The 24,229-nt window shown below is 38.7% G+C and overlaps 1 protein-coding gene across 1 annotated transcript in view; it reads right to left on the bottom strand.

Annotated features, from left to right (window-relative positions):
- The window catches only part of LOC126412096 (Bloom syndrome protein homolog), a 196,612-nt gene that overhangs the window by 73,879 nt on the left and 98,504 nt on the right, over positions 1–24,229 (bottom strand). Inside the window, exon 16 of the mRNA XM_050081515.1 lies at positions 9,616–9,880. Coding sequence (XP_049937472.1) covers positions 9,616–9,880 — 265 coding nt within the window. The remainder of the gene's footprint in view (positions 1–9,615; positions 9,881–24,229) is intronic.

Here is a 24,229-nt window from a genome sequence, read left to right as displayed (position 1 = left end):
TGTTAATGGCTACATCTTTAATGATGTCAGCCTGTTGAAGGGAGCCAAATGTAGAACAGGGTGTATACGTGGACAAGGAAAACAATTCCTGGATTTTTCCCGGATTTCCTGGTTAAAAATACACTTTCTCCCGGATGAAACACACTTTTTCCGTGTTATAAAGTAACAGTACATTTTCCCTTGGAACTGTAAAACATATCAATCCTTTGAATGGTTATGTTTTTATACACGGGCGTAGAATTTCCAGGCACTATAGAAAATGAAACTCAGATTTTTGATGTGTAACAACACATATGCTACATATTTTCGTATTACGAAAGTATAAATTCGAATTACACCAAACACTGCATGTTACTTTCCGAACCATCTCAATCGAGACTATAATGCGCTTTTGTAAAGCCAGTCATAGCTCATGTCACGTGATCCCACCAGCCAATGACAGCGGTTATTCAGACAAGTCAGTTAATAGCAACATCACTGATAAGTCCACAAACAGGAAAAGTTAATGTTTTAAATTAATATACACAGTGTTGTTACAAGAAAAGCAAAGCTTTTGCATATAATATTGGTCTCTAAGGTTAATAAGCTGCAAGAGAAACTAAGCTTTCACATATAATGTTGATCTTTTTTGCGTGTGTTACACTTTAAGATATATCACACAAATGTGCCAGTAAAATTTTTAGCCAAGTTTTTGATTTAAGAAATTCATCGCACATTCTCGCACAAAGTTCCACTTGCATAAAAGGAAATTTACTTTGAAAGTAATGCTTTTCAAACCACCATTCGCAATATTTTCCCGCGACCCATTAGAAATAGGTTCGTTCCAGTAGTTGTCAGAGAATGCCAGATAACAGGCACCACCGTGCTTTGGCAGCTACTAGGACGCAGGAAGCTCGTATGTTCGTACGTGTAAAACATTAAAAGATCTTACATTATGTCATAAAATAAAAAAAGACATCAGAGGATGCTCCAAGAGCATCGGAATTTTGTGAACCATACTAAAATGGCACATTTAAAGTGTATACTTAAAGAGCACATTTGTATATCCAGCTTCTCAATGATGTAGTCCTCGGACTGATATTAAGCTTTTCAGTGTGGGTTTCGGGATGTAAATTTTCTTGGAGTACCAGTACTGTATTAACTCACTTTTGATTCTTTATCATGGCATAATGCCATATGTGCTAGAAGATGAAAACGTGCACTTGAAATGCAGTGAGCAGTTGAAATTAGCCAATAGTGTGGAACAAAACACTTGGTTTCAAACACATTGACTGCCTCAGCATAACAGGTTAATAAAAACCAAATTTCTTTAGCAAATCGACAAAAATATCTTCATTCTTCTACAAGGCGATTAATGCGTGACTGTCAGAAAAGTGGAAATAAAATAAAATCTGAAACTAATAACATATATTAATTAGCCTTCCATAATTATGTGAATTTATTTTAATTCACTTGATAGCTCCCAGCCATAGAAATCAGTTTTGTTTTCATTTGACACGAGAACAGTAAACGAAGAGGAAACAGCAACATCACTAAATGCAAACACAGGTCACGTGGAGACTACAAACTTCCCCACTATAACTCGGACTGCTCTGCGCATCAGACCCGGATCTACGATATTTCCAAACCAAGGCAATACTAAGATAGTGGCGCTCCCTGGCCTCCCTCCCTCGAGCGTTTGAGATTCGATGTCAAAAATTTAAAAAAATCGAATTTTCAAAAATTTGTTCCTTTTGTAGTGCTCATCTTTCTGAAGAGTCTGATACACAAAACATATATGTTCAAGGAAATGTAAGACATGTTATTTGGTCTTAAGTGTGCCAGAGTGCAGTGCCACCCCTCTTCACACAGCATTCTTCTGTTGCACGTCACTGTATTTTGCTCCGTGGAATTGAAACATGTATATTTTGTACTGGATGCCATCAAACTATATTCAGGGCAGTGGAAATTAAAATGTCCTGTGGTGCCTCTCCTGCTCCCAGTCGCCGGGTTTGACATCCTGCCCCTATTTTGAAAAAACACCTCGCATTTGATACTGGATGTGATTATTTGTAATCGGGAGAACAAGAACTCTTCAGAAAATTTGCACTCTTTACTGCCTGTTAGCTAATCACTTCCTGTTTTGGGTGACACAAAATTAAATATAGGATACATAAAACCAGTGAAGACAAGAGACAAGCAAGACAGTACACTTTTCTACAATTCTTAACTCCTAGCATTGTATTCTCTCTAATCTTGCTACAGCTTTACATGGCGTGCTTTCCTTTCTGCGAAATAATCTATTACCTTATCAAAGTTCGGCAAACGTTTTGCTACGTAAAAAATCGAAATATTGTTGTCTAATACTGCGTAAACTGTTAATACAAATAGTACCCAACACTGGTGTGGTTTCTCAATCTGATTACGTCTATTTTGTCACTGTCTGCTAGATAAAACAAAATAGGCCTTTCTAACATTGCAGAAATTGTAACACACACCAAATAAATGAGACTGTTTTGGCACAAACGGTCATTTTTATAACACGACAGAATATAATTCATGAAGACCGACATAAAATGCCTATTAGGCCTACTACAAGCAAAAAGCTTTATGTTAGAAAATAGTTTCACATTTCATTCATACGCTCCAGTTTCTTGAGCATGAGATCGAAAAGCAGTAGTACGAGATTTTTACATATATTTTAAATTGTCATATTCTTCCCTAATTTGTGTGATGTCCCCGTTTCTTCTTCCTCGTTCTAACAAACAATCTTGTCATGACTAATTCTGGTACTATTCCTGCCTTTGTCAAAACTTATTCACCAGTTAACTTCACTAACCCTGCCAGAATCACTGGTTTAGTTATCCCAGTTAGGAGTTGTTCTGTTTGTACAAACCATTTTCTGCACTACTTCCAGAATAGAACTAAAGCAGCTGCTAGACGGGGCTGTACAACAGGCCCTTACTAGTGAAGTGATCTGGCCAAAAATTTTCTGACATAATTTCATTTTCTTGGATACACCAAGTAGATAATACGTAATCTTTCTTATCTGTTATTCCTGTTAGTCATTTATTTCCACTCTGGTAGTCTGACTATTGATTTCCCTAGTAATTACAACAACACTGATCATTCGCAAACCCAATCAACAACATAATCAGACAGTGATTGGCATTCACTCGTTCATCTTTTCTCCACTCAGCTCGTATAGCTCGGTCCCCTTTTGGCTGCAGGAAAGTTTATTTCTAGATGCAATAAGGATTCCCCTGACAGACATCACATACACTATGCACACGTTCAAAAATCGACTTATGATTCATTCAGAAATCAACTTACAGAATGTGTTCAAAAACTAACAGGAATGTGTTTCAAAATCATATGAGTAATCCATAGACCAACGTGCGTTGGATGCTAGGCATTTTGTGAAACAAGGGTTTTTTTTTTCTCCTCAAGAATATGAATTTGTCCCCCCCTCCCTCCCTCATAGAACTGGGCCTGCTGCGCATGCGTGAATCTGGCAGCTTGGACGCGGCAGTAAAATTTTTCCCAGTTGCATCTAGTTGCTTGCTGCGACTGCTTACACAGCAAACAGCCACATTTCTGTAGCCAGAAGGGGCAGAAGGTAGAACTTTGTATTTTATGTTTTATTTTCATATTTTTTCTCATTCACGTTTCATTGCCGCAGTATTATTCTGCAGTAGTGGGATACAGTAATATCCTTTGTTCGAGTATCAATTCTTACCAGTCAAAATTACAAAAATGTAACTGAAAACTAAAACAACGAAAAAGAAGAAGAATGGGAAACAAACCATCTTCACTTAGCATCTTCTACTCTGGGAGCTTTGAGACTGATAATAATAATAATAATAATAAACAAGAAAACCAGCAAAGTAATACAAATGATTTAATGAATTTAAAGAACATCCCCAAACACCCTCTACACTAACAATAAATCTATAAAACCATCGCGCCTGTCTGTTTGTCTTTTAAACACACTAATCTCCACAGCTAAATTATTCAACAAAAACTCCAGGTTGGAACACCAAAACATATGGAAAAGACAGACTGCTACGCATTATAAAGGTGATACATTGAGCTGCACAATATTGTGCCTGTTTGCAACTCAATGTATCATTTTTGTGGTGAGTAACAGTCTATCTTTTCGCTATACTGTTAATTTCCAAGAATGAATTTTCAAGAGGTTTTTGCAAGTAACTTGCACATAGTTCAGGACACCTTGTAGGCTTTAATTCATCAAAATTGTATCACAGGAAAAAAGATACACATAGATATCATAAAAATGTATTTGTCTATGTATGTATGTACATGTATTCCGCACCCTCTCCGAAATCACTGTGCCAATTTCAAGTAAACCTAGTACTCATCTCTCTCTGTCTGGAAAGCACCACTGGGGGGGTAAGAACCACCTACCTATCACAGTGGTGGGGAAGGGGTCATGACACGCAAATACCCAGATATTATTCGCCCAGTATTTGAGAACAAGAGTACTAGTGACTTAACAACACGCTTCACACATAATTTACAAGCTTTACGAAAATTTTTCTCGCTGACACTCGCCACATAATGATGAAAGGAAAAAGTTTTACACTTGCTACATTTTCACTGTTCATTTTCAGATTAGACATGACATTTTAATTTATTATTTCTTTACTACTGATCGTATTTGCTACATATTTTCCAGACAGTTTTCATATATACCACTGAATGTATTTATAAAATTATATCTATGTATGACATATAGATCAGGATATTTGACATTATAAACACTGTGATGCATGAAAACTACTGCATCATGCATGAAATATAAATTTACCATTCTAACCCATTGAACCGATTTTGATGGAATTGGGAAAAAGAGGTAACTTGAACCCCGAGGAAGGACATAGCCTATTTTGGAAAGTGTGTAGTACAAATACTTATTGATTTGAAGAATATTACATGAATTAGGGAAAATATTTACTCTTTGAAAAAGCTATTTACTCCTTGATTTTTGAACTTCATCATATGCTTTTATTGGTTGATATGTGCAGTGTGATATGATTCAAAGTAATGAATACAATGCTTATACAATCTTCAATGTGCTTATTTCATACTTCCACACTATTTGTTGCATGATGTACATTGTTGTGGAGCTAGATAATAAGCTTTATTGCAACATTTAAAGCTTAACTCGTACAACTCTGTTAAATAGTACATTCAACAACAGAATCAAACATACACAAAAATAAAGAGAAAACATGTCAGTGATTGTGCCAAAGATAATCATTAAAATACTTATTATTTCGCAGAGCATTAGACTGCACTTCACCATTCTCCCATTAGCGTCAACGATATTTTTTGTTGAATCGGATGTGTCGTCTGGACTGTGCGACAACAGGTTCTGCACAGGCTGCTGACTGCACATCTGTTGCAGCTGATCTGTATCAGGCGATGGAGCGGCTGCAGCATTTGCTGAGTCCGTGGTGTGTGAAGGTGAGTCCATACCAATGTAGGGTGCGCAGAAAGCATGTTTGAGCCTGTCGACAGTGCTGGTGGTTGAAATATCCATCACATCAATCTTCAATGTCTTGTCTTCCCTACTGATGACACAGCGAGGTTCATCATATGGTGGCTGCAGTGGGTTGCACACTACATCATGCCAAATGAAGGCATGATGGCACTCTCATAGTTTATCAAAAACAAATGGGCAATGTGTCTGCTGATCCCATGGAGCAACATGACGTAGTTGCTGAATTTGTATACACATCTTTTGTACGAAAACTGAGGGGTCAATGAAGTCATCTGACACATTGGCAAAGAACTCGACAGGCAGCCGTATCAGATGGCCATAAACAAGTTCTGCAGTCATGGCTTTCAGATCTTCTTTGAGCGATGCACAGAGACCCAGGAGGATGATGGGCAATGCCTATGTCCACTGCTGTGGCTCATGACATCAAAGTGACACTTTCAGTTGGTGGTGCACGCATTCAATTAAATCATTCGCTGCTGTGTGGTAAGCTGTAGCTCTAATCGACTTCATACCCAGTAGCACGATGAGTGCTTTGAAAACATATGACACAAATTGTCTTCCCTGGTGTGTTGTAATTTGTAGCGGCACACCGAAATGGGTGATCCATCCCTGGAAGAATGCATTCGCGACAGTTTCAGGTAATGTTGGAAACACCTTGGGCTAGGGTGTAAAACAACTGATGGCTGTAAGGCAGTAGGTGTATTCTTCTAGTGGTCGGAGAGGTCCTACAAGTTCTAGGTGGACATTTTCAAATCTACGATTCAGAGGAAAGAATGTGCCACGAGGTGACCTAATCTGTTAGCTAACTTTATTTTGTTGACAAGCCATACTTTGACACACATATTGCGAGTAATCTTTGTCCATGTGCGGCCAGATGAAAGCTTGCTTCAACATGTTGGTAGCTGCTCTTACCCCAGAGCGTGAAATTTTATGTAAAGAGGCGACTGCCTGTTGACAAAATCAATAGTCACAAACAGTTATGGTTTGTTAGTCACGATGTTACAATACACCACCACAGTTGATGGAGGCAGCATAATAAGGCGAAGTTGTAGGCCTGATGGTTGCGCTAACAAATCTCGTAACTCACTATCTGATTGGCATGCTGCCACGAGAGCTTCAAAATCAATTGCATCAGTGACTGCTTCGATCGAGAGAGCATCAGCTGAACGTTGAGTTCTCCAGCAAAATGAATAATACTGGTAATGAAGTGTCGGACATAGTCATGATGTTGCAGCTGATGAGGTGCCACTTTCTCAGGATGCTGGCAGAAAGCATATATTAGTGGCTTGTGATATGTGATGAGAGGGAACTGCTGTCCATTCAACATATGACAAAATTTCTTGATACCAGCATAGGCAGCTTAAAATTTTTGATCATAGTTGGACCAAGTCTGCTGAGATTGTGATAACTTTTTACTGAAAAAGGCTAAGGGTTACCAGTGCTCGTCGATTTGCTGTTGCAGTACAGCACCAATTGTTAACCATCAAGACGAGAGGTGCCTGCAGAACTGGATGCACTAACAGTGTAGCTTCTGTGATGGCAGTCTTCAGCTTGGTAAATGCCAACGGGACTCACTATTCCACTGGAGATTGTCCTTTGGCTTTGATGAAGCATGCAATAATTGATTCAGCAGTGTAACTAGGCAGGGCATGATTGCAAACAAACTGACAGTAAAAATTGGTTACACCAAAAAATTGTTGTAATTCTTTAACTGTTGTAGGCTGTGGGAAACTAAGAATAGCTTCTACTTTCTCTCATGATGGCCGTATCCCTTGCGCCTTGATAGTATAACCTAGGAACTGTATTTCAGCTGATCTGAAGATGCACTTTGATGGGTTGATGAGCACGCCATGTGTATGTAGACGAGTGAAGATCTGTCTTAAGTGTGCCACGTGTTCTGTGTCTGAGTTTGACATGACCAGGAGGTCGTCAACATACATATAACAAAAGTTTAAGTCACATGTGACTTAATCCATGAACAGTTGAAATGTTTGGGCAGTATTACAAAGTCCAAAAGGCATTCGGATAAATTCAAATAGTCCAAACGGTGTGAAGACGTCATTCTTAGCAATGTCATCTGGTGCCACAGGTAACTGAGCACGAACTAAGTCCAACATAGGAAAGATGTGTGTGGACATTGAACGTAAGATCTTTGCTATGCGGTACTTGATATCAATCTGGAACGGTTCTGGCACTGAGCTGTCTATAATTGCCACATGGATGCCATTCATTATTCTTTTTTGGGACTTTGTGTAGTGATGACCAACTACTGCTCAATGTGCGGCAGATTCCTTGTGCAAGCACTGACAATAGTTCTTGCTTAACTATCTTCAGTTTCTGGGGTGCCAAGCGGCGCAAGCATAAAGTAGTGGTCCATGTGTAGTCAAAATATAGTGCACTGGTGAGTGCTGCGCAGATGCCAGTGTGGGAGTGTGGCATGTGATCTCCAGGAACTGTCTAACAAGCTCTATGGATCGAGAATCACCAGTAATCATCCGTATTGCTGTCTCTTCCACACACAGCACTCTATCTTGGCTTGCTAGGTTGGTAGTGTTGTCAAGAAGGTGTTGGTGAAGGAGGTCAGACAGGAACCCATAAAACCCGAGCCCAAGAATGGGGTGCGTCATGTCTGATACGATGAACTGCCATTCAAATTTCCGCTTCAGGCTTCAGTACAGCACTAATGCGACACACCCATACATTGCAATTCTAGAACCACTGGTAACTAAAAGACGGCAGTCATCACAGTTGTGGTCTGGTAGACAGGTAAATGGATAGACTGACATGTCAGCACCTGTGTCTACCAAAAACTGTTAACTTTGTGCCATGCTCTGTTACAAACAGTCAATGGCTGCTGTCTGGAGAGCCAGTTTCCAGTTTCCCTGTTCGTATGGTAGGCTACACTTCTGTGCCTCGGAACCATACCATTAATGGTACCAGCAAATTCTTGCTGACAAAGGTGAGTGACTGCTTTCCTGGTGAGCGGTGGCAATGAGATCAGCAACTGATAGTCTGGATGCATAATGCAGCAACTTGTGCAGTGAGCTTGGCAACCTGTGGTAGTAGTATGGCGATGGTGTTATCTGCCTGAGGCTGTCGGCAAACTGTTGCAATGCACGTGGATGGATACATTCCCGCTATATGACCCACAGTTTGTGCGACTGCATCTACATCACCAGCACACACTGTCAATATCTTCTGCGCAGGTGTGATAACCAAATATTCTACAGAATGCTGTCACCCACTGTGTTGCTTGCTAATGTACATAGTCGACGTAGTAGCAGTGATGGGGTGCAATTCCCTTGCTCTTCAGTGCAGAGTAGTTTCCCCAATCTCTTCACCTCTGACTGTGAAAGCTGGATAATCAGAGCATTCTTGATGGTTAAGTAATGATCAGTGCTTGATGGTGGCGCCAGAATGTCTTGCATTTGTGTGACCATATCTTCATTGAAAGCAGCAACTATGTAACTGTATTTCATCTTGTCTGCAGTTAGATGCTCTAGCACAAACTGATTTCCAAATTGCACAAACCACACCATGGAATTCTGTTGCCAAAACGGTGGCAGCTTTACCATCACATAATTAATTAATGAACCAGTAGACATGTCTACAATTGGTGGCAGGTCTGACATAATGTAGCTATGATGAACTGGGATGAGGAAGATGTGTCATGCAATTGGCACGGATATTCATACTTAGTGCGCTGCAACACAATATGAAGCATTAGTGACCACGGAATTTCATGTCAGTTACTGTCAGAGATCACGGTGGGGTCACCATTTATTGTGGGGCTACATAATTAGCTTTATTGCAACATAAAAACTAAAGCTTAACTCATACAACTCTGTTAAATAGAACATTCAACAACAGAATAAAATGTATACAAAAACAAATACAAGACATAAATCATTGATTGTGCCAAAGAATAATTAAAACAGTTATATCTGGGGCTCAAACCTGAGACCTTTACTTTCATGTGCAATGCTATTACTGATAGATACTATTACAGACTGAGCTATCTACAGACGAGATTGCTGCAGAGTGAAAGCTTCACATTTTGGGAACCTCTTCCTGGTTAAAATGATCATGTATATGGAAATACTACTGACCTTTGTTTTACTACTGATCCAGTCAGTCTGTGATTTCGCTCGTTGCTTGTCTGTCAGGCCAGCGTGGTATGGAGCTGCTTTAATACCTGCGCTCACCAAATCTCGTGAGACTGTATCACATTCATTCCGTGACAGACAATAAATAATTCCTGAGTCTCGGGGATGCTTACTTCTTATAAATGAAACAATATCTTTCGTGATGCCTTTCCCTTTCTTTGGCAAGACACTATACTTCAGGTTTGGCCTGTTAAAGCTTGAAAGAAACCTGCAAGAAAAATATTCCAAATTTTGTCAGTGTGTGATATTTTAAGACAGCAATGAGACTATGTATACAGGGTGAACCAGAACTCCAGCAACAAACTTTTACTAGTTTTTTACGGATATCTTCTGAGTATTTTAGTATAAGGGACCCACAGTCTCTGGTGGCTCTTTACAGAGTAATAATGTAGTTATGATTTATTCAGTTTGTTATCACAATCACCTTTGTTTCTGTGAAAATACCTTCACAACACTGAAGCTTCTGTAATATTCAATAACCAATACATACTACATACAACACAGAGTAGTGCAGCAACTCACACACAAAAAAGGTACACTTTTATCAGTCTGTTCTGTCAGTGTACAGCACTGCACATAACAAATGCAAAACCGTTCCCTTACAGGTATTGTTCAAATTACTATCATGATTACAACACAGTGTACAGCAACACACTCTCAAATGTCTTACATGCTCAAGAATTCCAGGAGTTTGGCATAACACAGCTGTGGCTGTGGTACTTCTAACAACCAGGTCTATGTGAATATAGACTAGATTCTTGTAAACTAGACTCCTCACATGCCCCCAGAAGAAGTCCATTGGGGTCACATATCATCTTCTATTTTTAGTAAAATACAGATACAAAGCTAACTGGATCAAGAAACCAAATGAAAGACTACAGATCTGTAATGAGGCACCAGAGACTGTGCACCTCTTATTCCAATATACTCAGAAAGTGTCTGTCAACAACTATGAAAGTTTGTCAGTGAAGTTCTGTTCACATGTATATTCACACTTAAGGATGTAATATATAATTTTTTTTCTCTATAATTAGTTGTGAAAATCAGATACATAAGAAATTCTGAAACTTTTAAACTTGGTTACCAACAGATTGTAAAATCCTAACCTATCTTCCTTCCTTGAAAACAACTGCATATGATCATACAAGAAAGCACCCATTTCATCATTGTTACTCCACAATAGTAATCAGCATGTTTAAATAACTGTTAAGTGTGTTGGGACGTAACAAATTTAGTTAAAAAGTATAACTAGAAAAGCAGCATTTTTCTGAATATACTATGTTTGATACTAATATCTTCTAACATAATAAGTTGTGCAACTAAAAATTTGTCAACACTCCTTAACTCACTGTATCCTTGATGGTCACGTGTTTCTATGGAGACATATTTACTTCCCTTTTGTGTACATTTCAGCTTCCTCTGCCTTGAATGTTTCACACATGTTGTACTACTACTACTACTACTACTACTACTACTACTACTACTGGAAGTGGTGGTGGTGGTGGTGGTGGTGGTGGTGGTGGTGGTGGTGGTGGCAAGTTGCATTAAAAGTGTTCCACTTAAGGTTCAGAATATTAAATGATGACAACTCAGGGCCATACCAGTTAACCCAAGAAACACTGGCAGTCATGCATCTGGATCTTACCAATGGCACTCAAAAACAGAAGTGATGAGAGTGAAGAAAGTGATTATGAAAATATTGTGCACTTTCTTTATTGTATATATCATCACAATCATTTCTGAAAACCACAGTAACAAAGACAGCCACATTTAAACAAGGGCCACGAGGAACACCAGTGTTATGTTTAAAATGTGCTTATAGAATCTCACTTAATTGTTCTGTTCCATTCCAGCAAGTTAAGAAAAGCATATCCCTTTGTTGTTCAACTCTTTATTTTGTGAAACACAGCACAAATTTTAAGTTCCGGTATCTGGAAACTTCGCACATACGGTAGTAGCTTTGTTTACATACAGTTGCGACTAGGCCTAATTTTTGTAAACGTGTTTTTCTTCTTTTTTTCAGTAATCTAACTTATTGTCACAAAAGAAAGTTTGTTTACACAAGATTGAGACTAGACCTAGTCTTTCGTAAACGTATTTTCTTGTTTTTCAGTAATTTAATTTGACTTATTGTCACTAAAGTAAGATTTTTACCATGAGTGAAAAGTGCCTGACGTGCCGCAGAACTGTTAGTTCCAGGGTTTGGTGTGATGGATGCAGTAGTTTTTCCCATTGGGGTGACTGTAGTGGCGTGAGAAATGGAGAAGTGGATCAGATCCATCAGTGTTTCTGTAGGATATGCAGTAAAGATAGGAAAATAGTGGAACAGGAGGGGAAAATTGCTGTCCTTCAGGCAAAGTTAGAGCAGGCTAGGGAAGATTTGAACAGGTTAAAGAGGGAGAAGAGTAAAGAGAGGTGGGAAGTGGCAAGAGGTAACAGCTTTGTGGTGAATGCGAAGAGTAAGTTTGACCTGTTGGTTCAGTTAGAAACGGATGATCCACAGACAGAGGTAGGTGTAGAGAGGACACAACAAACTTTCGTAGAAAATTGAATAAGAATGTAGGGAAGTCAGCAAAGAGAAAGAAAATTTTGTTGTTAGGTAGTTCACATGCTAGAGGTGTAGGCCAACTTTTGCAGGACAAGAGTTAGGATCAGAATACCAGGTCACAAATTTTTTTAAACCTAGTGCTGGTCTGGGTCAGGTGACAGTGGATTTATGTTCACTCTGTAAAGATTTCACCAAGAAAGACACCGTGGTTATTGCGGGTGGGCCAGGGAATAGTATCGACAGAGATCCTAGGTACAATATAGAGTGTGAGCTGGCAAAGATTGCATCAGCAACGGGACATACCAGTGGTAAAACATACACAATTCAAGGCAGGGCCACACATGAAACAACACGTGTCATTTATCAGCTGACATGCCTGCACTGCACAGGCTTTTACATTGGTATGACGACAACTAAACTGGCTGAGCGCATGAACAGGCACAGACGAACTGTCCGCCTAGGACATGTCCAATACCCAGTAGCGGAGCATGCCCTCCAGCATAATTCTAGGGACCTAGGAACCTGCTACACCGTACATGCCATTAGGCTTCTCCCACCCAACACCAGTCCCTCGGAACTGCCGAGATGGGAACTTGCACTCCAACATATCCTTTCATCCCGCCATCCCCCTGGACTGAACCTACGTTACCCACCTCACTCCCATTTACTCTTCAGTCTTCTCATCTTTCCCTTTCCTCTTTAGCCATTCATGCATCTTTCCATCCTACATAGTTGTGTTTATACTATATACCTCTATACTTCTACATGCACCCTCTTTGGCTTGAAGCTGGCACAGTACTTACAGCAGAATATCTTTGGCCTCCCTCTGACACCCATGCCTCCACTTTGAGCCTCCCTGTTTACCTTTCCCCTGTTGCTTCATAACCTGGGTTGTGAGTAACTGAATCCACTTTTCCTTCTTCCCTTTTTTCCCCTCTCTCCTCCCTGACGAAGGAACAAAGTTCCGAAAGCTAGGAATGTAAATTTTCTGTTCTGTTTTGTGTATCTATCAGCTGTACTGAGCTGAAGTAAGTATTGGCCAGCCCCTCTATCTCTTTGTTAGTGTAGGTTTGTGTCTGTTCTGAGACACCATGACCAACCTCATTTAAACTCTTCTGTTGGGAGAGTTAATTTAGAGGTGGAGCGGCTACTTGGGTCGGGTGCGGGGTCACATATTGGTTTGGTTTCTATTGATTCTCTCAGTAGGTGGGATTATACTAGACATGGCCTACACCTCAACAGGAAAGGGAAGGGTAAACTGGCTGGGCTAATAGCAGGAAATGTAAGGAGGGGAGGCACTGCCATGAGTGGTAATATACCAGTGGTCATAGGTGTTGGAGCAGCATCTTTTTTAGGATAGGTAGGACAGAACAAAGTCAAGTTCTGAGAGAAATACAGATTGAAACAAACCTTCAGTTTGAGAAAGAAATTAAACAGCATAATCCTGGCACATTGGATCAGTGACCACAGCTGTTGGTTAAAAATTTACAGCAATCAGCAGAAATTTTATTTCCACCCAATTTCATCTCGGTAAATGTGAAATGCCAACTATCTTTAGTGCATCAAAATATTCAAGGGCTTAGAAGTAAAATTAAGGAATTAGAGTCATCGAAGCCAGTTGATATAAACTGCCTCTCTGAACACCATGTGACCACTGGTATAGATATGTTAAACCATACAGAATTTAAGTTAGCCTCTTACTTTTGTAGACAAAATATGGAGAAAAGAGGAGTTGCCACATTTGTTAAAAACAGTTTTAAATTTAAGAATACTGACATTAACAAATTTTGCATACAGCAGCACTTAGAAGCATGTGCAACAGAGATAGAATTTCATAATAAGTCCTTTACAATAGTAGCCATATACAGAGCACCTTCAGGAAATTTCAACCTGTTTATAAATGGTCTTGAAGATTTATTATCTCATCTAAAATGGTGGTTGCTAGTGGTTGCTGGTGATTTTAATATAGATGTCCTGAAAAGCACTGTCAGTGAACAGTTACTGAAATCAGTTACATTGTCATTCAATTTAATTTCTACTGTAAATTTACCAAGTAGCGTATACAAATGTTCTAAGACGGCCATTGATAATATCTTTATAGACAATTCTAGGCAACTAAGCCACATTACAAAACCAGTAGTAAATGGACTATCTGACCATGACATGCAACACCTAACATTAAATTTTGAAAATTGTCAGGGTAAAACATCTATCAGAACTGAGTACAGGAGGCCAATAAAAAGAGCCAAAAACTGCAAAATTTAGGAGATAGCTCAAAGAAATTAATTGGATGGATGTTTACAGCATCCAAGACACAAATGGAAAATACAAAACATTCATTAATAAAGTTAGCACCTTATTTGAAAATTGTTTTCCCCTGAAGGTAACTCAAATTAAGCAGAAGTCTAATAAGAAACCATGGATCACACAAAGGATAAAGATATGTGAGACAAAAAGGAAAGACTATCTGATATGTAGGGACACCTTTGATACTAGCATTAAAATACTGCTGCAAAATATTGAGGAAGACTATCCAGATATCTAAACACCTGCATTATGAGAAGATAAATACACCCAGCAATAAAATTAAAACAATATGGGATATAGTTAAGTCAGAGACAGGTAGGACCAGAAATGAGGAGGAACAAATAGCTCTAAAAATAAATTAAACCCTGGTAACAAATGCATGTTGTGTTGCAAACCATTTAAACAAGTATTTTGTCTCTGTTACTGATAGCATGGGATTGTCAGGTTCACTAAATAATGCAATGGAACATCTGAGACCAGTACACACAAGCAACCTCAGTAAAATGGAATTGACACTTACTTCACCCAAAGAAATAGAATCCATCATAAAGTCCTTGAAATCAAAGCATTCTAGTGGTTATGATAATATATCAAAAAAGTTAATAAAAGAGTGTTCATGTGAGCTTAGTCATATCTCAAGTTATTTGTGTAGTCAATCACTTACCACAGAAACATTCCCAGACTGGATTAAATATGCTGAAGTTACACCTCTCCACAAGAAAGGGGACAAAGAAATGCCATCAAATTACTGACCAATCTCACTTTTGCCAGCTTTTTCAAAAATCTTTGAAAAGGTTATGTTCAAGAATCTACTTAAGCACCTTAGTGAGAATAATATACTGTCAAAGTCACAGTTTGGGTTTCTTAAGGGTTCTGATATTGAGAAGGCTATTTACACTTACAGTTAAATGTCTGTAATTCATTAGACTTCATTAGACAACAAATTAGAGGCAACTGGCATACTCTGTGGCCTGTCAAAGGCTTTAGACTGTGTGAATCACAGCGTTCTTTTAAGTAAATTAAAATATTATGGCATCACTGGTAGTGCTGCAAAGTGGTTTCAGTCATATCTTACTAGTAGAAAACAAAGGGTGTCATTACGTAACACTTCAACAGTAGGCAATCAGGCATCATCGGACTGGGAAGAAATTACATGTGATGTTCCCCAAGGTTCCATACTAGGTCCACCACTCTTTCTCGTGTATATTAATGACCTGTCATAGTTACATTACCAGATGCCCAGTTTGTCCTATTTACAGATGATACAAACATTGCAATAAATAGTAAATCAAATATAAATTTAGATAGGGCAGCTAATGAAATTTTTACTGACATTAATCAGTGGTTCATAGCTAATTCACTGTCATTAAACTTTGAAAAGACCCACTATATGCAGTTCAGAACTTCCAAGAGATTTCCTTCTAGTGTGTGTATAAAATATGATGACATGGAAATAGGAGAAGTTGAGAGTGTAAAATTCTTGGGATTACAACTTGATAATAAATTCAGTTGGGAGCGACATACTAACGAACTGCTAAAGCGCCGAAACAAGTCTGTGTTTGCAATGCGAATGATGTCAGACATAGGAGATATAAATATTAAAAAAACTGGTATATTTTCACTCCATTATGTCATATGGTATCATATTTTGGGGTAACTCCACAACCGAGAAAATTTTTTTTTAGTACAGAAGCGTATAATAAGAGTAATGTGTAGTATAAATCCAAGAACATCATGTCAAAACCTATTCAAAGAATTAGGTATACTAACCACAGCTTCTCAGTATATTTATTCCTTAATGAAGGGGTGAAATACAGGGAGCAAAAGGCTATCTACAATTTGTACAGAAACCAGATGGCAGTTATAAGAGTCAAGGGACATGAAAGGGAAGCAGTGGTTGGGAAGGGAGTGAGACAGGGTTGTAGCCTCTCCCCGATGTTATTCAATTTGTATATTGAGTAAGCAGTAAAGGGAACAAAAGAAAAATTTGGAGTAGGTATTAAAATCCATGGAGAAGAAATAAAAACTTTGAGGTTCGCTGATGACATTGTAATTCTGTCAGAGACAGCAAAGGACTTGGAAGAGCAGTTGAACGGAATGGATACTGTCTTGAAAGGAGGATATAAGATGAACATTAACAAAAGCAAAACAAGGATAATGGAAAGTAGTCAAATTAAGTCGGGTGATGCTGAGGGAATTAAGATTAGGAAATGAGACACTTAACGTAGTAAAGGAGTTTTGCTATTTGGGGAGCAAAATAACTGATGATGGTCGAAGTAGAGAGGATATAAAATGTAGACTGGCAATGGCAAGGAAAGGGTTTCTGAAGAAGAGAAATTTGTTAACATCGAGTATAGATTTAAGTGTCAGGAATTCATTTCTGAACGTATTTGTATGGAGTGTAGCCATGTGTGGAAGTGAAACAGGGACAATAAATAGTTTAGACAAGAGAATAGAAGCTTTCGAAATGTGGTGCTACAGAAGAATGCTGAAGATTAGATGGGTAGATCACATAACTAATGAGGAGGTACTGAATAGAATTGGGAAGGAGTTTATGGCACAAATTGTCTAGAAGAAGGGATCGGTTGGTAGTACATGTTCTGAGGCATCAAGGAATCACCAATTTAGTATTGGAGGGCAGCATGGAGAGTCAAAATCGTAGAGGGAGACCAAGAGATGAATACACTAAGCAGATTCAGAAGGATGTAGGTTGCAGCAGGTACTGGGAGATGAGGAAGCTTGCACAGTATAGAGTAGCATGGAGATCTGCATCAAACCAGTCTCAGGACTGAAGACCACAACAACAACAACAACAACAACAACAAAGTTTGTAGTAAATAATACATATCTTTTTCCAACTAACTGCTTAGTACACAGTATCAATACTAGGAATAAGAACAATATACATAAAGATTTAAAATCACTTACTCTTGCCCAGAAAGAAGTCCAGTATTCAGCAACACATATTCTCAATAAGTTACCAGCAACCATTAAGAGTTTAGTTTCAGACAAGGCACAATTAAAACAAAATTTAAAAGAATTTTTGGTGGCCAACTCCTTCTATTCCATCCATGAATTTCTCAACAAGTGCAGTAGACCATTTTAATGAAAATTTATTATACTTTAATTTTTGACAATACTTGGTTGTAACAGCCAAGTAACTACCTACTGCATGAATGATGGATGTATGGAAAGCAGATGCAAGTCTTAAGTCGGTAAATAGTGGAAGTTTAATTTTAAATCTTGAACATAATTTGACTTTTTCTTAACAGAGGATCATTGAAATGAATAATTTACTTTAATTTTTGACAATACTTGGTAGTAATAGCCAAGTAACTAGCTACTGTGTCAATGATGAATTTAATGAAAGCAGATATAAGTATTAAAACCTGTAAATATTTTAAGTTTAATTTTAATTCATGTACGTAATTTTATTGTTTATTGACTGAGGATGATTAAAATTAATGAAAGTCAAGTTATCCTAATTACATTTTTGTAATGTGTTTATCTGACATGTTCCACACCCAGGGGGATCCCCTCTTTCATGGATCTATGGAATGAATAATTAATGTGATCTAATCTAATCTAAACAGGACCACGGAAAACTGATGTAGAGAGAATTCAACAAGTCATTCTGTGAACCCTCTGCCAAGTACTTAATTGTAAAGTGTTAGTAGTGATGGACGTGTAGTGGTATGAACAACATATGAAGGGGTAAGTTGTTGCTGTAGGTTCAAGCACTTACTTCAGAAAAGGAACTCAAATCAAGTGAAACTTAATCTTACTCTTAGTAATGAGACATTTTGAAATATCAAGACATGAACTAGCAATGACTGACATTTACAAAAATTCATATTTATTTGAGCATATCGAAAATCTTGTGGTTGTGCAAACACAGTTCTTAAGAAATTAAGTGAAGTTCTGAATAAAGTATCAACTGACAAAAATCTGACACCTCCTGCCTGTCCTACAGGATCTGGCACCTCAACACATGCTGCCGGCTCATCCTATGATCCTTTGCTGCCACCTGCGCTTCTGCTGCAGGCTGGGCTGGTGCCCATGGTCCTTCACCACCACTGTCCCTGGCGCTCCGGCCTGTGGGGCCAGCGCCTTTATTGTTGGTGCTACTGCACCATGTTGAAGGCCTGGACATCAAGATGCTACCAGCACCCTTATAACTGGCCCTCTTTTATGGCACTTCACAGTGGGGAGGGGGGGGGTGGGGGTGGGGGGGGGGTGGGGGGGGAGGGCAGCCGCTTCACATGTCTGTGGCCGCAACACTTCCACTGCCATTCACCAGTATCGGCCCCGAGTCTCCTACCACTACTACTGTTATCACCTGTGGCATCCACAACACAGTCTACGGGTGTGTCATTAGTCGCCGCAACAATTGTTGCATCAGCAGAGTGCCCTTTCCCCAATGGGAAATATCCGTGTACACGCCACAGCATCAGGTCACTGGTGCACTACACTCAAATTCTCCGTCAACAACATCTGCATGGGCCGGCCTCCAGTGATTTGTTCAAAAAGCATGGCACCTGTGGACTATCTACAGTAGCTCTCCTCTATATAAGGACAGCATGGCATGCACTCATCCTCAGATTGTGTTCCATTTCTTTTTGTATCATTTCAATGTTTCTTGTTTACTTGAATGTGGATAAATAAGTTTCTGTTCTTTGAGGCAGCAGTGTTGCTTGTGGATGGCATTTGGACAGTTGGTTCTGTACTTGAGAACATTGGGATGAGGATCAGCCAATATTGAGAGAAAAGCTGTAAAGACAAGTAACTGTGCAGAAGAATACGCTTTCTATTTAAATATTTAAGGGAAACTATTTGATAACAAACAGAACCATGCTATGCCACTACCACAAACAAGCACCAAAGGGTATGCCTCTTTATATCTTTACTATATCACAAATATTTTTAATTATATTGAAATTGATATTTACGAAACAAAAGCCAGTGTTAACGCCAATCCAAAACAAGCCAAATGTATCACAACAGCTTACAAATAAGCTCTTTTGAAAATTAGCATGTTTTAAATTCAGTCAGCATTGGTCTGGCAGTAGAAGCACTGCAGATCACTTGTAGCAATTATGTTTTTGGAACATGCACCTAATAACGGCGAACCCTTACATCTAATTCTTGCCTCATATTTATCTTAGAAGGAACTGGATTACAAAATAGTATAGTCATGAGGAGGAGATATTGGTACAGTGTTGAAGTTCAGGAGGATAGCGTTGTTGGCTGCTTCCAATAAATAATAGTTAAATGGAAGCCTCTTTTATAACTGCACCAGAACGATACATCAGTAGCAGCCACCTATGCAGAAATTGTGATTGCTGTCAATGAGTATCTCTACTGGAAGGCAAAAATATAAAAAAGTGGTATGTATGTGTATGTTGCAGCAACCCGACCAATGCTGACTTGGGACTTAGTAAGATTACGGGTTTTATTCACAGAGCAGCTGCCTGAGTAATTATATAGTGGCGTCAGTACAGCTTGCACAAAAAGTGGTGGGACTGGTTCTTGACCAAACACAGTGGTAGTTAGCAAACTAGCAACATCCATACATGAGTCAATGATTGATACATTTTGGCTCTTGCTATCTCAAGTACTACAAAGTTCTTCAGAAATGGTCTGCACTCAAACCCTTGCAGTGTCACTCACCATCCTCTTGATGAAAGAATTTTTTGTTGTTAGGAGGTGTGTGTGTGTGTGTGTGTGTGTGTGTGTGTGTGTGTGTGTTCGTGCGCGCACACGTCATCAGACCTCTGAATGGTTTCATATGCCCACCATGAATTCTTCTCGCACGATAATCTCTTCATCTCAGATAAGCACTTGCAGCCAATGTCCACAATTATTTGTTGGATATATTTTAATCTCCAGCTTTCCCTACAGTTTTCACCATCTAGTACCATGGAAGTTAATCCATGATGTCATAACATATGCCCTATCATCCATTCCCTCCTTCTTATCACTATTTTCCATGTATTTATTTCTACAGAGACCCTCCTCATTCCTTATCAGTCCACATAATTTTCAACACACTTCTACAGCACTACAACTCAAACACATTGATTATATTCTTTCCTGGTACCACCGTACTCCATGATTCACTTCTACACAATGCTTTGCTCCATACGTACATTCTCTGAGACTTTTTCCTCAAATTAAGGTCAATGTTTGATACTAGTAGCCTTCTTTTGGCCAGGAAAACCCTCTTTGTCAGTCTTTTATTTCTGCCAATTTTTTAAAATATATATATAAACAGCAGGGTGAAGATCTACATTCCTGTCTTACATCATTTCTAATCCCAGCTCTTCAATTTTGATCTTCCACTCTTACTTTGTCCTCTTGTTTCTTGTATATATTGTTCATTACACCAAATTTTTCGAGAATTTCAAACATCTTACACCATTTTACATTGTAATATGCTTTTTCTAGTTGGAGAAACCCTATGAAGGTGTCTTGATTTTTCTTAAGGCTTGGTTCCATTATGAAGTGTGATGTCGGAGTTGTCTCTTTGATACTTTTACCTTCCCTTCAGCCAAACTGATCGTAATCTAAGATGTCCTTGATTTTCTTTTCCATTCTCCTGTGTATTATTACTGTCAGTGACTTGGATGCATGATCTGCTCAAATGATTGTGCAATAATTCTTGCATTTATCTGCGCTTGCCATCTTCAGATTTTAGAAATTCCTAGGGAATGTTATCTATGTCTTCAGTCTTATTTTATCACAAGTCTTCCAAAGCTTTGTCAAACTCTACCTGTAATACTAGATATCCTGTGTCTTCCAAACTGACTTCCATTTCTTCTTCTAACACATCTGCTAAATGTTCCTCCCCTTGCACAGGCTTTCAAAGCGTTCTTTCAACCTGTTTGCTCTCTCACCTCTAATAATGAAATTTCTCCTGCAATTTTATGTCAACAATTTTGCTTTTAATTTCACCAAAGGTGGTTTTAATTTTTCTATACAGCACTCAGTCCTTCCTGCAAGCATTTCTTATTAAATTTTTCCACATTTTTCCTGCAGCCATTTCACCTTATCCGCCCTGGACTTCCTATTTATTTCATTCCCAAGTTACTTATATTGCTATATTCTTGTCTTTTCCTGGGCATATTTCGACTTACTTCTTCCACTGCTCATTTGAAGTACTCCTTCTATTAGCCAAGATTTCTGTGATATCACCTTCCTTGTACCTCTGTCTGTCTATTCAACTTCTGTGGCTCCATTTTTAGACTGTTTCATTGATTTTGGGGAAGTGGACCAAACAGTGAGGTCATCAGTACCACCGAATTATGGAGCCATCGGCAAGGAAGTCTGCCGTGCCCTTTCAAAGGAACCATCCCAGCATTTGCCTGAAGCGTTCAGAGAAATCATGGAAAACCTAAATCAGGGTGGCTGGGTGTGGGTTTGAACCATCGTTCTCCTGAATGCAAGTCCAGTGTGCTAACCACTGCACCACCTCACTCGGTCCCTTTTCCAGAGATGTCCATTCCTCTTTAATTAAACTACCTATTGTGGTAATCATTACCACAGTATCTACAGCTTCAGAGAACGTCACACACAAAACCACATAATCATTCCTCAGTACTTTAATATCCCACTTCTTTCAACATTGAATCTTCTTGATGATTCTCTTAAATTTTAGCCTACTCATCATCATTCTTAAATTGTGCTCTGAGTTTATATCTGCTCCTGGGTGCAGCTTACAATCCAATATCTGATTTTAGAAATTCTATTTAACCATGATGCACACTGGTACTTTCCTGTGTCACCTGGCCTTTTCCAAGTACATTCCTCCCCCTGTGATTTTTTAACAGTGTATCCAATATCTGATTTTAGAATCTCTGTTTCACCATGATGCGCTGGTATTTTCCTGTGTCTCCTGGCCTTTTTCAAGTACATTCTTCCCCCTGTGATTTTTTAACAGTGTATTCACTATTAGCAGCTGAAGTTTATTGTAGAACACGACTAGTCTTTCTCCTCTCTCACTCCTACAATCGAGCCCATATTTTCCCACGACACAGTCTTCAGTTCTTAACCCTACCCAATCCCTGATGAATATTAGATTAACATCTCCATTTACACACTGTGTTAGCCAATCAATGCCCTCAAATGCTCTATCTCTTCATCTTCTGCTTGTGGCATTGACATGTATACCTGAATTATTGTAGTCATTTTGGTTTGCTTTCAATTCTGAGGAGAACAATCCTATCACTGAACTATTCAAAGTAGCTCAACTCTCTATCTTCATCTTCCAGCTCATAATGAACTCCACCCCCATTATACCATTTTTATCCAATCAGAAATCTTTATCTTCTTTCTATTTTAGTTCACTGACCCCAACTATGAGGGCTTGCCACAGTAATCTACTCGATGTAGTGAACCTTAATGGTGGTATAGTCCGCCATGTGTCTCAGCTGTATAAAATGCTCAAGTGTGTGACATACTTCATGTCCAAAATCCTTTTATCTACTGAACTAAGCTGATACAAAATTATTCTACCTCTGTGGTACATTTAACTTAAGGGTGTCCAAGTGCAATGTGTGTAATAACAATTCCTAAAAGTACAAAATTGTGCAGTGAGTTTTTTCACTACATTTCTCTTTGTCTTTGTGCTGAGGTTAGTAAATTGGAGAAATGGGGAAGGTTAGATGATGGAGTTATTGGCTATTTAGGGTGAACCTTGAAATGTAACTGATTCAGCAAGTGACTAGTACGGAAGCCGATACAGTGGTTTAATGAAGTATATCATACCTGCTTATTTCTTAATGTGAAGGCTTGACCTATCAAGTCTGGTATTTCAATATGCTGATGAGTAGATACTTAACGTGTTAGTAGACAAATGAGAGATTGCTTCTTTTATTTGCAATTCAAAATATAATTTTGTAACTGATATGACGCAATGGTATACTTCACTGTTGATGCAATAAAAATTTGTTATTTCTGTCTAAAATTAAGACTATCTGAGGAAGACTGAATTACACACAAGTCAAATATGAAATATTAGTTGTAAATATGAAATATTAGTTGAATAAACTCAAAATTAAAACAAATGATGATTATGAGCAGCATAAATACTATTTTAACAACAAAACCAATCAATTTTGACAATATAATGTAACTGGATAGATAAAAAAAAAAGAAAAAAAAAAACTACTCACTAAGCGGCGACAGAACACACGTATAAACGACTGTTATAGCTAGGCAAGCTTTTGGAGCCAGTGGCTCCTTCTTCATGCAGAAAGGTTGAAGGGGAAGAAAGAGGGGTGAAGGAAGAAGGACTGGAGAGGTCTAGGAAAAAGGGATAGATTTATGAAAAGTCACCCACAAACATGGGACAGGGGAGACTTACTGGACACAATGAGAAGGAAAGACTGATTGTTGGGGACTGCACTGGATGAGACTTGAAAACCTGAGGGCTTAAAGATAGAAGACAGGGTAATATGGAAGACAGAGATTACTACTAAAAGATCATGCATGAGTTAATAAGAGTGAAAAGCTAAGTGCGTTGTACGTAACAGAGGTGGGAGGTGGACAGAGAAAAATATACATGTAAGAAAATGAAAGATGTAGAAAACTAAAACGGAGTGATGCTGCAATGAAATGCTGAGACAGAAGAAATTAATGTAAATTAAGGCCAGATGGGTGGCAAGAACCAAGAACATGCCAAGAACCAGGAACATGTTGTAG

The sequence above is a fragment of the Schistocerca serialis genome, chromosome 7 (assembly GCF_023864345.2).
Source record: "Schistocerca serialis cubense isolate TAMUIC-IGC-003099 chromosome 7, iqSchSeri2.2, whole genome shotgun sequence".
Taxonomy (NCBI): Eukaryota; Metazoa; Arthropoda; class Insecta; order Orthoptera; family Acrididae; genus Schistocerca; species Schistocerca serialis.
The sequence above is the reverse complement of the archived record's forward strand: the minus strand, read 5'-3'. Positions and strand labels throughout refer to the sequence as shown.